The sequence below is a fragment of the Rana temporaria genome, chromosome 4 (assembly GCF_905171775.1).
Source record: "Rana temporaria chromosome 4, aRanTem1.1, whole genome shotgun sequence".
NCBI lineage: Eukaryota > Metazoa > Chordata > Amphibia > Anura > Ranidae > Rana > Rana temporaria.
In genome coordinates, this window is record NC_053492.1 from 297,162,904 (window position 1) to 297,177,411 (window position 14,508).

Below are 14,508 nucleotides of genomic sequence, written 5' to 3' on the forward strand. Positions count from 1 at the left end.
TGCGTAGAGACCAGGAGCACTAGAGCGTACACGCTTTGACGGCAGGGAGACAAGCTCGCCGCTCGTGTATGGTTTTACCTTGTGCCATAATTTTAAATGTGAGTTTTACTTTTACCTTATATTAAATACATTTTTTACTGCGGAACTGTGCTATGTGCTTCCCTTTTACCTACATCCTCTGAGTGACATACCCAACAATACCTGGAAGCCAGGAGGAGGAGGAAGTGCAAGGGAGATATACAGGAATACACATAGGATCACTTGCGAACTCGGCGTTCGTTGGAGATAGGCCCACTATTCATGGCCTCCATGTGAGTGCATGTCTATGTGATTTATCCATTACTCCCAAGTGCCCTCACAGTATTATGCCATTATCCCTTTGCTGTTTCCTTTATATGTCAATCTGATGTGGAGTCCTTCAGCTACATACAAGTTTTACTGTATCCGTTTGAGTATACACCTGTGGTGTTTTTGGCTGTCCGTGCTATAGCCATGAGGTGAGCATTTAGGAACCACAAGAGGTGTTTGCATTGAAGCTTTTTCCTCAACACTGAAGCTTGTTTTTTTCTTTGGGATCACCGTTTTATAAGACTTTATCTTTGTTTTATTATATCTCAGTTTTACACTATATGTGTTTGTTATCTCACGTTCATGTGAAATCACTTGTATTTTTCTTTATATTTTTTGTTCATGCTTATTTGAGTATCTATTTGATTTTTCACGAGTAGTTCATCCTGTTTTGTCAGTATATTTGCTTATACCTTATAGGAGATATATTTCCCCTAGTGGTCCACTCACTCACCCAGTGAGTCTTTTATCACCTTTTGTTTGTTTAGTTCACACAGCGCAGTCACTAATACCTATTTCACCTTTTCTGGCATGGACAGATTACCAGGTGCCTGCAGCAGTGCCCCCTAGCTTTAGTCACCGATAGTGCAGGAGCTTTCTTTTTACATCAATGCTTCCAAGCATGCGTCAACTTGATTCGGAGCATGTGCAGGTTTTTAACCAATGGTTTTGCATACTAACGATCGGTTTTGACCTATCGGTTAGGCGTCCATCGGTTACATTTTAAAGCAAGTTGGCTTTTTTTTAACCTAAGTTTAAATAACCTATGGGGCCTACACACGATCGGGTTTGACCGATGAAAACGGTCCATCAGACCGTTGTCTTCTGGCTAACCTATCGTGTGTATGAGGCCTTACTGTTGTAAACATACCCCCTACCCGCATATATTTATTTACATTATCAAAACCTTCTTCTATACCCCTGTACAAAAGAGGGATGAATTTAAGACCAAATGATTACACAAGACTTAAATTTCATTAAAATTAGTTCAAACAAATTTATTCATTAATGACATGCTATATATAGAGTAGAGAAATAAAAACTACATGATTTAAGCATTGTTATCATCTTAAATAGAACTTCTATGTACATGGACATAAGGACAACCAACAAAAAAATAAAAAAAACTCAATTTGATATACTACATTGGATTCTGTGTGAAAAGTGAACTGAATAGCATTTAATGTAAATCTGTTTCTCTTGTGACATTTGCTGCACTGTAACAGGAAAAATGTTTTCTTTGCACAGTGTATGTACCCTGTAAGACATAAATAGCTGCAAATCGGTAGAATAGCCAGTAATGCCCATCAAAACATTTCTAAGATGCCTTCACAGCATTAGCCTCCCCAAAAAAATAGCATGTGACTGTGCATACTGTGCTGTATTCCTAGACAGGCTATCTCTAACCTCCTTTACAATCATCAATACGGTTTTATGAGCCAGTGTTTCATCACCCGGTCGGTCGGCTTTGTTAGACAACACAAATAAGTGAATAAGAGCAGTGTGGTTTAAGAAGTGCACATTTACGAAATAGCATCTGAAAGACATACATGAAAGTAAAAACTGAGTGCTTGTGTGTGATATAGTGTAAAAATAAAGACCCACATCCCCCAAAAAAGTAAAGTGTTAATTTAGAAGAATCGTTCATTTTCTTTTGCTCTGAAACGAGCATAGAGCTATTCTCAATACTTATAATTACTCTTTTATTTGAATCCGCCCCTCTTTATACATAAACATCTTTCTCTCTCTCTTCATATATATATATATATATATATATATATATATAGGTCTGTGTGTTTTGTAAGGCAAATAAACACCCGTGGGTAAGAAAAGCTGACAAAAATAAGTTATAATATAGAGTTTTTCCTTAAAGATTTGTTATTGTACAGCAAAATATTCAAGAGTTTACCATAAAAAGGTATAACTTGTTATGAGAAAGCTTGATTTTTAAGTGATAAAAACAAAAAAAAAAGCTTAAAATCATTGTACCTATTTATCCGATGAAGGAATGTCATTTTGTTTCAAATACAATGAAAAAGAAATAAAACAGATGAGATGATTAAAACAGCCAAGTAGTAATTACAATTCAGAGAACCTGATTCAGTAGCCTATACATTAAAGCCCCTATAAATGGAGTCCTCAGCAATAATATTTAAACCAGATGGTTTAAATGAGACCACTCTATAGCCCTACATGTAGAGCTATGAGGGTGTATTCAAGTATTAAACATATACAGTGTAAAATATTACTAGCAGGTTAAACAATTACATTTAAAACAGACCAGTCTTGAGAAAGTCCTATAAACTGCCTTGGTGCTTTCAGTTATAGATCATCTCCTTCAACATTTGTAAAAACTTCAAAAAAAATAGGTGCCAGAAGCAGAAATTTGAGGGAAATCCCTTTTTATGCACTGCACACTAAAAATCAAGGGTCAGCTTACACAGAGCAGCAATCCCAAAAGCTGGTATGAATCTAGTTTTTCCCCTCTTCGGATATTCAGTCAATAACTTATAAAGTAAACAATCCTTCCTTCATTACTTGGAAAGAATCCCTGGGGCTTTAAACGTGATTTCTATGTTCCGTCAGGTTGTTCAGATGACCTCTGTGAATAAAAAAAAAAAAAAAAAAAGATACAGATAATTAGAAGTCAGAAAGAAATTGGTGCTGCTTGGCAATTCTTTAAAAATCATGATTCAACACTGAGAACGGATGGGGAATTGCCCAAATGAGCACACTTTCATTCTCTTCCTTACATTTGTGACATTAGGGTTATGTTCCATCTACTAGGCAGACATGTTAGATATTTAAAAACATAACTATAGCAAAGCTGAACAGACCTGCCCAGGGGGGGCGGTCCCTCTGGTCATAACTCCACACCCTGCACTCAGCAGCTCAGTTTTTTTCTGCCTAGTATAGGAGAAGGACCTGGCTCCCTAGGGGCCCATTGGTCCTGGAGAACTTTTTATTTTTACTTTTTGATTCTGAGATCTACTATCAACTGCCGGGTGACAGGCTGGATAATATAGATCCTTGTAGTCTCCCCAGTCCGGCCATCAAGCGTGAGCAGGCCTTTAGCTACGCGCTGGGTCGGCCATGACATACCCCGTTTGCTCCAGGGGTGGCCGGTCAGCTATATGCTCCGGGGCTCACATATGACCGGGCTACTGCTGTCTGAGTCACAGTGGGCTGTGGCCGGCAGCCACTCCGTACTGCTCGGTGATGGGTCTGTCAGGAACGCGTCCAGCAGTCCTCGCAGGGATGGGTAAATAAGGTTGTCTTGGCAGGATGGAACAGCTGGGCATTCCTGGGGTGATGGATTAGGGGGTCTCCGAGCCCTCCCTTTCCTCTCTCCCCATTCATCCCTCCTCACCGGGGGGTCCCTGAGAGAGGGCTCCGGGGCCTGGCTGGGGGCTGCGCGGTGTGTCTGGGTCAGCTCTAGTGGGGTGGTCTGCCTTGTAGGGGCCTCCGCTCGGAGGCCCAGTGTTTTCACAGCCTTTATTTCTACCTCGAAAATCGGCGCCATTTTTGATGCACCTGCACCGTTTTTCTGTGGCTGCGCTGTTCCTAATACTAATACAGCTGTCGGCCATTTTCTTGTAGCCACGCAGTTGTATATTGCTCATACAGTGGGTGGTCATTTTCTTGTAGCTCGCGCTCATTTTTTCCCCTGAGGCAGCCGGCAGCCATCTTTTCATGGCTTTAACATTGATTTTGGCCTCTAGCACTGGTTCTGTCATTCTGAACGGCACGAACGGCACAGTTCACCTCGGGCACACACTGTGCAGGAGATAGAATGGGACACAGAGCTGAGAAGTACCTGGGTCAGGGCGGTGAGTCCTCTGAGAATACCCCTTGGTCTGTAGCAGCTAGGAGGATGGGCCTTTTTTTGTACCTTGACTTTATTCCCCGAGTGGCTGTCAGGTAAGCGGGTCAGCATGGCGTCAGAAGCTGGCGTTTCTTCCCCAGACATTCCGGTGGTAGCAACCAGTGCGCCTGCGGTACCTATGGACGCTTTGTCGGCGGTCCTGGAATCATTTGTTGCCAGGGTGGAGTCTGTGTGCGGGTGAAAGGGGGTTAAAACCCCCCCCTTCCCCCATAATCTTCTGGGGAACTCTCCGACTCAGACTCGGGCCTGGCTGTGACACAGGACCCCTGTTCTGAAGTGTCAGAGTATGCGGACCAAGACCATTCCGACAGTGAAGACTCTGCGTCCGGGGTCAGCACATGAGAAGACGCTTGTTGGAGTAACTTATCACCACAGTGCGGGAAACCCTCAAGCTGGAGGATGCGGCTGGGCAATCTGAGGTGTCGGTCCCTTTTGGGTCCCACAAGCCGACCCGCACTGCTAAAGGTGTTTCCTTGCGCAACTTATTTTATAGACAAAGAATGGGAACGACCACATGGCGGTCCTTTACCCTTTTGAGGAGAGTCTTCTGTAAAAATGGGCATCTCCCCGGTTGTGGACCCCCCGGTATCCAGGTTAAACAAGGTAACCACGATTCCGGTGGAGGGGACCCCTGCATTTAAGGATCCTGCAGATAGGAGGTCCGAAGCGGTGGTCCGGTCCATGTTCACCATGTTGGGGTCAGCATTACAGCCAGTATTGGCTGCGGCCCTGGTGTCACAAACTCTTACTGAATGGGCAAAATTGTTACACCGAGAGTTGGAGAAGAAACAGGCTTCCCCGGTCTGCGTAGAACTGGCCGACCAGCTGGTGCATGGCCTTAAATATATCTGCGATGCAGCCCTGGATACAGTTCCTCTGATTTCCAGAGCCTCAGTATCTGCTGTGGTACTGCGTTGCCTGATTTGGCCAAAATGCTGGTCCGCGGACCAGATGGCCAAGACGACTGGCGGATTTGCCCTTCCAGGGGGAGAGGCTATTTGGAGCCCACCTTTTCCATTCAGAAGCGTTTTTTTTCGTCAGTCTGGGCTCACAGGTAAGCGTTCCCAGGCCGACAAGGGGCCAGCTGAGGGACAAAAGCGTCCCTGGGTTCGCAAGCCAAAACAAGCCTGCGAACAAATCTGCTACTGCATGAAAGTTTTCCCCCGTCCGACTCTTGGGTGGGGGGTCGCCTTCGCGAGATTGCAGCTTGGTGGGTTTCCCTGCTTTCCGACCAGTGTGTTTGCAAAGTGGTTTCATCAGGGTACAAGATAGAATTTCTTTTAGGTTTTTTCCCTCAAACCCTCATCTTCCTCCGGCTCGTCGGAACGCCCTGTTTGGGGCAGTGCAGGACCTGCTGAGGCGCAGGTTAATAATACCTGTGGCGCTGCCGGAAAGGTTTCAGGGATTCTACTCTGTTTGTTATCCCAAAGAGGGACGGGGTCTGGCCAATCCTGGACCTCAAGACTCCTTTTGTAAAAGTACGAAGGTTCAGGGTGGAATCAGTTCGCTCTGTGGTCGCTGCACGCGATCCAGGGATTTTCTGGCGTCCCCATATATTTCGGGCATCAGAGATTTCTGTGCTTTGCAGTCAGGGATGATCACTACCAATTTGTGGCACTCCCTTTTGGCCTGGCATTGGCACCAGGGGTTTTCACCAAGGTGCTCGCCCCGATTCTGGCCTTGCTCGGCTACATGGACAACCTCCTTCTGAGAGCTGCTTCAGACTCAGAATTAGAGGAGGATGTGGTGATTTCCAGTCAGACCCTTCAAGAATTTGGTTGCGTACTGAACCTCCAGAAGTCGGTGTTGGTTGCGAATCAGCGCCTGGACTCGATTCTAGACTCAGAGGCAAAAGTTTTTCTCCCTCTGGAAAAGTTGCAGACTCTTCAGGTGGCGGTGAAGCTGTTGGTATCCCACAGGTGGTCGTCCCTGCACTTTTGCATGCGAGTCCCGAGTCTCATAGTAGCCTCCTTCGAAGCAGTATCGCATGCTCAATTCCACACTCGAGTCTTACAGAAGGAGATCCTGTCCAAGTGGGACAAGTCTCCGTTGTCCCTGGATTGTCAAATCTGGGTGAGCCAACTGGTCAGGACTTCCCTGGTTTGGTGGCTGAGATCTCCGGGCCCTTCAGTCCGGAAAGTCGTTCCTTCCCTTTCAATGGACGGTGATCACGAAGGAAGCCAGCCTGACAGGTTGGGGGGGGGGTTTGGGGTGTTCAGTCGACACAAGGTCACTGGACGCAGGAAAACTTCTGCCTGCCGATCAATGTGCTGGAACTTCGGGCGATCAGGCAGTGCCTCTCCACACGGTCACAGAGGCTGCAGAACAAGGGCACAGGGCAGACTCAGGGCCAGAAAAGAATATATATTAATCTGCAGGAGACCACGGTCCTGGACCTGTACAGCATCCCATCAGCTAACTCATAAAAGCAAATGCCTGCCAAAATGAGCCCCACACACGGGATCCAATGCAGCTTACTGGCTGTGTTTCTGTGGGAATAAAGCATCTATTGGTACTGATACAGAAAACAGCCACTGCTGCAGCACACCAAGGCTCAGCAGAGAAGGGCAGTTCAAGCAAAAAGCAACGCATTAAAACAGAAAATGCTCTCTCTGCAGACAGATTCATCGCCTACGGACACTAGCAAAAAAACTGAGACAATGCTGGGCGTGGAAGGGGTTATGCTGAACAAGCTGTGATACTTGCTAATGTCCAATCATCTGGAGGTGGAGAATAACCCAATGATCAAAGAATTAACACTCCTGTGTCTTACGATGTAAGATTAAGAAATTCAACATTACACCTCAATGCTGAGCATTGTCAAGCTTTGATATTTGCCAGTGTCCAATCACCTGGAGCATAACCCAATGGTCAAAGAATTAAAAATCTGACAAACATTGTAAGCATTCTCCACCCTATTCTGACCTATAGACATTTGTAGACCAACATACCTGCCGTTTGTACATTATCAACTTCAAAAGCTAGAATTGGATTCCGAGGAAGGTTCTCCATACTGTTCTCTTCATTATTTAGAGCATCAAGTTTGATTGGTTTAGTTCCAACAGGCAAATTGATGATCTCTTCAAAGTTGTTGTTTGGTGTACATAACCCATTTTCATTGGGTTGCTTCTCTATGCTAAAAAATGGAAAAATACATCAGGACAATTCGGGCTTCAATTTGCACAGCATTTCAAGACCAGAACATGTATATAGCTCTGGTTTAGTGGTTACATTTCTAGTTCAGATACATTGGCGTCATGTAATTTGGCTGACAGCCCCCAAAACAAGGCTTTCATTTCTCCCAGGCACTCTACTGAGGCTGGCACAGGCCAGAGAGCTGTCACACTATAACAGTGATGGCGAACCTTTTTAAGTCCGAGTGCCCAAACTGCAACGCAAAATCAACGTATTCATTCCAAAGTGCCAACATATACAGAACTTGATGAGTGTGGGATATGATGTCTGGGGGTGAACATGGGACACATCAAAAATCATTGTGTATTCACTATATAGTCTGTGTTTTGTACAAGAAGATCTAAAACTAGAACACATTTGACAAAAGTTAAATTATTTGGAAGCTGTCCTAGCATTGTGCAATCAGTATCACTATTCTAACTATACATTAATATTCAATACACTCAAGTTGCATGACAGGTGTACGTTAAATTACTAGTTGTTCAGTAGAAGCACTGGCTGGGTGATAAACAAATCCTGTTACAGGGGGTGACATGCAACCAGCAACTCTACAGCAGAACTTCCCAGTCCCCCCATGCCCTGCTGGCACACATTATGCTCTCTTTGGTTAAGGCATGTTGAGATCTGTAGTTCTACTCCAGCTGGAGACATACTGGTTGCCCTGCATTGCTGTAGCAGAAGACTACTTAGAAAATCTCTCATTCCTGACTATCTTCATAGTCCTCAATGTCCAGGAAACATCCTTCTGAAAGTGTACATTCAAAGACAACTGTAGCAATGCTTTACCAATGGTTCACTCACAATGCCTGTGCAGTTCAATGCACGTCAAATGCAAACTCCAAGCAACATCTCTACACCTCTCTGTATAATGCCAGTGATTCTGGACTGTCTGTCATGTGACTCTGGTATCATGAAATACAGGGGGATGGCAGGGACAAAAACTATATGTATTTACATCTCACACTGTACTGCAGTGATCTCTGCAAAATCTAGCAGGCATTTCCAGCCAGATAAACCTGAATAGCCAACACAAAGCATGAGACATCTGCTGTAACACAGACAGCATATAACACAGACAGCATATAAACAACATTATTCTGACCATACAATTCCATATTTTGTGGCAATGTTGGGAACAAGAAGAAAAAAAGTCCCCAAGGAATAGATTCTATTTGAAGAGGCACAGAAACAGTGTACACAGCTAAACACATTTATTCCCCACACAGCATGTACACTTACTTTAACGATTGCCACAGCACTCCAATGCATCTTCCGACTCAGTCAGTTCCCGGGCATAAGAACGGCCTGTGATTGGGCAGCTTCAGTAGGCACCATCACGGCCCCCCATTGGCTCAATCCCCACCACGTGTTCTGCCTGCCATCCAACCCGGAGCAACCCTTCATCTCGTCCACGCCCCATCCTAGACACGGCCCCCCATTGGCTCAATCCCCACCACATGTTCCGCCTGCCATCCAACCCGGAGCAACCCTTCATCTCGTCCACGCCCATCCTAGACACATCATCCCTGGCTCCAGAGACTTATGGCAGATGTAGTTCTATGTGAAGGGGAGCTGTGGACGCGATATACCGAGTCAGTACAGGATTTTCTCATGTGCCCACAGAGAGGGCTCGACGTGCCGGCTGTGGCACGCGTGCCACAGGTTCGCCATCACTGCACTATAACAACTGATTTATTTAGAACCACTACCAAGTTTGGAGTGCAGCGTTCCACCACCAATTTCCAGTAACTTTCCTTTAGGGCAGACCTGGGCAAACTACGGCCCGCGGGCCGTATATGGCCCCCCGCCGAAATCGCCGCCGCCACTTTAATCACCGCGGCGGGGAACATTAGACAGAGTTCGTTTGAACAGCTGTTTTCCCCGCCGCGCATAGACACTCCCCCTTGGACGGATCTGTCCAATCGCGAGCAAGGGGGAGTCACATAGACACTCCCCCTTGCTCGCGATTGGACAGATCCGTCCAAGGGGGAGTGTCTATGCGCGGCGGGGAAAACAGCTGTTCAAACGAACGCTGTCTAATGTTCCCCGCCGCGGTGATAACAGTAGGCAGGGCCGGTACAAGGCAGGGGTGGGAGGTGTCACTGTGCCCATCACACGCAGCCACTGTGCTAAAACATGCAGCCACTTGTGCCAACACACGCAGCCACTGTGCCACCATAAATTGTCGCCACTGTGCCCATCAAACGCAGCCACTGTGCCAATCACACGCAGCCACTGTGCCAATCACACGCAGCCACTGTTCCCATCAAACGCAGCCACTGTGCCAATCACACGCACCCACTGTTCCCATCAAACGCAGCCACTGTGCCAATCACATGCAGCCACTGTGCCAATCACATGCAGCCACTGTGCCAATCACACGCACCCACTGTGCCAATCACACGCACCCACTGTGCCAATCACACGCAGCCACTGTGCCAATCACACGCAGCCACTGTGCCAATCACATGCAGCCACTGTGCCAATCACATGCAGCCACTGTGCCAATCACATGCAGCCACTGTGCCCATCAAACGCAGCCACTGTGCCAATCACACACAGCCACTGTGCAATCAATTGTCGCCACTGTTCCCAAACGCAGCCACTGTGCCAATCACACGCAGCCACTGTGCCAATCACACGCAGCCACTGTGCCAATCACACGCAGCCACTGTGCCCATCACACGCAGCCACTGTGCCCATCACACGCAGCCACTGTGCCCATCACACGCAGCCACTGTGCCCATCACACGCAGCCACTGTGCCAATAACACGCAGCCACTGTGCCAATAACACGCAGCCACTCTGCCCATCAAACGCAGCCACAGTGCCAATCACACGCAGCCACTGTGCCAATCACACGCAGCCACTGTGCCAATCACACGCAGCCACTGTGCCAATCACACGCAGCCACTGTGCCATCACATGCAGCCACTGTGCCAACACACGCAGTCACTGTGCCATCAATTGTTGCCACTGTGCCCATCACACGCAGCCACTGTGCCATCAATTGTCGCCACTGTGCCCATCAAACGCAACCACTGTGCCATCACACGCAGCCACTGTGCCATCACATGCAGCCACTGTTTAATCAATTGTTATTGATTAAACAGTGGCTGCCTGTCCCCAGCCTCTGTCCCCCTTCTGTGTCATGTCCCCAGCCTCTGTCCCCCTCCTGTGTCATGTCCCCAGCCTCTGTCCCCCTCCTGTGTCATGTCCCCAGCCTCTGTCCCCCTCCTGTGTCATGTCCCCAGCCTCTGTCCCCCTCCTGTGTCATGTCCCCAGCCTCTGTCCCCCTCCTGTGTCATGTCCCCAGCCTCTGTCCCCCTCCTGTGTCATGTCCCCAGCCTCTGTCCCCCTCCTGTGTCATGTCCCCAGCCTCTGTCCCCCTCCTGTGTCATGTCCCCAGCCTCTGTCCCCCTCCTGTGTCATGTCCCCAGCCTCTGTCCCCCTCCTGTGTCATGTCCCCAGCCTCTGTCCCCCTCCTGTGTCATGTCCCCAGCCTCTGTCCCCCTCCTGTGTCATGTCCCCAGCCTCTGTCCCCCTCCTGTGTCATGTCCCCAGCCTCTGTCCCCCTCCTGTGTCATGTCCCCAGCCTCTGTCCCCCTCCTGTGTCATGTCCCCAGCCTCTGTCCCCCTCCTGTGTCATGTCCCCAGCCTCTGTCCCCCTCCTGTGCCATGTCCCCAGCCCCTGTCCCCCTCCTGTGTCATGTCCCCAGCCTCTGTCCCCCTCCTGTGCCATGTCCCCAGCCTCTGTCCCCCTCTTGTGTCATGTCCCCAGCCTCTGTCCCCCTCTTGTGTCATGTCCCCAGCCTCTGTCCCCCTCTTGTGTCATGTCCCCAGCCTCTGTCCCCCTCCTGTGTCATGTCCCCAGCCTCTGTCCCCCTCCTGTGTCATGTCCCCAGCCTCTGTCCCCCTCCTGTGTCATGTCCCCAGCCTCTGTCCCCCTCCTGTGTCATGTCCCCAGCCTCTGTCCCCCTCCTGTGTCATGTCCCCAGCCTCTGTCCCCCTCCTGTGTCATGTCCCCAGCCTCTGTCCCCCTCCTGTGTCATGTCCCCAGCCTCTGTCCCCCTCCTGTGTCATGTCCCCAGCCTCTGTCCCCCTCCTGTGTCATGTCCCCAGCCTCTGTCCCCCTCCTGTGTCATGTCCCCAGCCTCTGTCCCCCTCCTGTGCCATGTCCCCAGCCTCTGTCCCCCTCCTGTGCCATGTCTATAACAAGTACTCGTACCAGTTGTCCAACAATGATATTTACTGCTTTTTATAAAGAAATACAATTGATTTTATGCAGTATTGAGTTTAGCCTTTTGGCCCGGCCCTCCAAAATATTTTTAGTTTCTCATGTGGCCCCATCGAAAAAATAATTGCCCATCCCTGCTTTAGGGGAATAATAATAATAATAATAATGTTCATCCCGTTAAAAGAAGCGGTGTGTGGCTGAAAATGACAGTAAGCTGTATTATTTATATAGGCGTCTCACAAAAATGCTCTCTGAGTCAACACAAAGCAATTCATACAATATTGCTGCTTCGTTGGCCACATCAAAGTTTGGTTATGGGCAGTGGTGTGGGGCAGCATGCTTTATGCAGGGCAGGTTCCAGCCTTACAAATCTCACCTGTCAACAGGTAAAGTCTGTTGAAAAGTAATAATCCTTGGTGAGGAAGTCAATAATTCTCCATTGCGAGGAGTTTCTGTTGTACCCTGAAGGAACGCAGGTTCTTGTTCCTCTGGTAAAGAAGATGATGTGATGCCTGCAAAAAAACAACAACGACCTAGTTACCAAGCTACCCATCTCTGCTGCATGATGTATGATAGTTAAGACCTAGATTGAGATTAAACATGCAAGCACATTCTATCTTTAGAAAAAAGGTATGGGTTGGATCCGCGCAGCGGAGGACAAACACACAACAGCGAGTGGGGATTGCTGGTGAGAAGAAATGCTGCCCCTATCGATTTACCACCACTAGGTGGAGTAAAAAGAATGAGAGAAAAGGGGGGGATGTAGGTATGGCGCTGTTCTGATGAAAGACAGGGGAATAAATGTGGTGTTACCCCCAGCTGGGTATTGACTATAAAAATTGTGTAATACAATGAAGTGTGGAGCGTGGGAAAAATATATGACACAAATTAAAAATAAATGTGTATATGTGTGTTAGACCCTCGGCCGGGTGTTTGCTGATGCAGTGTACCCTCGGCCGGGTGTTAGTAAGTGCTAGACTGATGCTGCTTGTGACAGCAAACCTCAGTGAACAAAGTGCAACATCAAACACAATAAATGAAAAAATGGATATACCCCCTGCCGGGTGTTAGACCCCCGGCCAGGTATTTGAATTAAAAATTAAGTAAAAGAATGCAAAAAAAAAAAAAAACTTTAAGAATGCATAAAGTCCAGAAAAAAACACTCCATTGAATCAAATTGAGATTTGCGAAACAAAAGATGCGATAAAGTGACTTTGTGCTTAAAAGTTGCTGGGTGAACCCTTCAGATCTTGCTCTGTGCGTGACACACCGTGCTCTGTACAAAGTTGCACTCACCAGATACTTCTCCCCCTGCTGGGGTATGACGCAGCCACAGTATAAGTGCCACTGTGTAGCAGCCTGGGGATAACTAGGGCCGGCTCCGGGGCGCTGTTTTCGATCCTCCAAGATGTTTCATAACACATTGGCAGAAGTTGCCAAAAAGGGTGGCGCTAAAGAGCTAAAAAAAACACATAGTTTTGTGTTTGTTGACCGACAATTCTTTGCCGTTTGTATGCAATACAAGTTCACGGCCAACGCCCTTTGGAAAAAAGTCCTACGCACCGATCGTGTGTATGAGGCTTAAGGGTCTAACACACATATACGGTACACATTTATTTTTAATTTGTGTCATATATTTTTCCACGCTCCACACTTCATTGTATTACACAATTTTCATAGTCAATACCCAGCTGGGGATAACGCCACATTCTATCTTTATTTTGTAATGTTCCAATTACTTTTAAAGTGTATATTTTATATTTAATTCAAAATGTCAAAAAAGCACAGTACTAATGCACCACGTATTTGGCACATCCTCCTTTGCATCTTTATGTGCCCAAGAGGCAGCTTTCAACTCACATCTACTCTTGTTGCCACTGAATGCACCCAACTCCACAGCCCTGAAATTGGCAGGAGATGATTTTCTAAGAAGTGGGACTTGTATGCAAGCAAACAGCTTGGACAACTTAAGACAACAGAGGGGCATACGTCAGGTTGTGCCAGAGGACACTGAGCATGCATAGTGATGTAGGGGTAGAGTCTATTTCTCGTTAAATAAAATATAAAGGGAAGAAAAGGGTTGTTCGTAAGCCCCTAGATATGGTTGGATTTTAATTGCACTAGTCCAGAATATGGGTAACAGCATGGGTAATATGGCACTGTACGTGAATATATATATATATATATATATATATATATATATATATATTCACATACAGTACCAGCCCAAGACATTGTGCTGCCTGGTACCAAGAATGAAATGCTGACCCCCCCCCCCCCAAAAAAAAATCACGCCCACCAAAATTCCCCCACATCCATTATTTTATATCATGATAACCATAGGCGTGCGCACAGGGTGTGCCAGGTGTGCCTGGGCACACCCTAATCACACGGTTCAGCACAGATTCCCTCTACTGCCCTGGCTCCCCCCTCCCCCCAACGCTTCTGGCGTCCTTCCTCTTCTCTCCAACCGGGTGATGCTGAGGGCACACACAGGGGGGATGATTTATAATGAGTGGGGAAAGGGGACGGTAAATATGTAATTTACCAGCCTCTTCCCTTTCTGAATGAACACAGTGAGTGATTGGTACCATGTGTTTGAGCTTTGGAGTGCACACCCTAATGCATAGGTGGCAAACACAAGGCCTGCGGGCCGAATGCAGCCCTCCAGGTCATTTCATGTGGCCCTCGCACCTCTACTGCAGCTGCAGCCCTCCTCTGGTCCTCCTCAACCCTTACTTTCTGCTTTTAAGCAATACATCCAGCTTCTTCCCAGCAGCAGCATATGGAAAGGGGGGTGCACTGTGATGTAAGGGAGAGTAGGGAACTCAACTTCTGATGG

General features: G+C 47.4%; 1 protein-coding gene across 8 annotated transcripts in view; it reads right to left on the reverse strand.

Annotated features, from left to right (window-relative positions):
• Positions 1 to 1,320: 1,320 nt before the first annotated feature.
• Positions 1,321 to 14,508, reverse strand: part of MAP7 (microtubule associated protein 7) — a 244,015-nt gene continuing 230,827 nt past the window's right edge. For all 8 annotated transcript variants that reach the window (XM_040350497.1, XM_040350494.1, XM_040350501.1 and 5 more), the window contains 3 exons: positions 12,043 to 12,178; positions 7,186 to 7,370; positions 1,321 to 2,950 (listed from right to left, as the gene is read on the reverse strand). In XM_040350497.1, the coding sequence (XP_040206431.1) occupies positions 2,940 to 2,950; positions 7,186 to 7,370; positions 12,043 to 12,178 (332 nt within the window). In that variant the 3' untranslated portion in view covers positions 1,321 to 2,939. The remainder of the gene's footprint in view (positions 2,951 to 7,185; positions 7,371 to 12,042; positions 12,179 to 14,508) is intronic.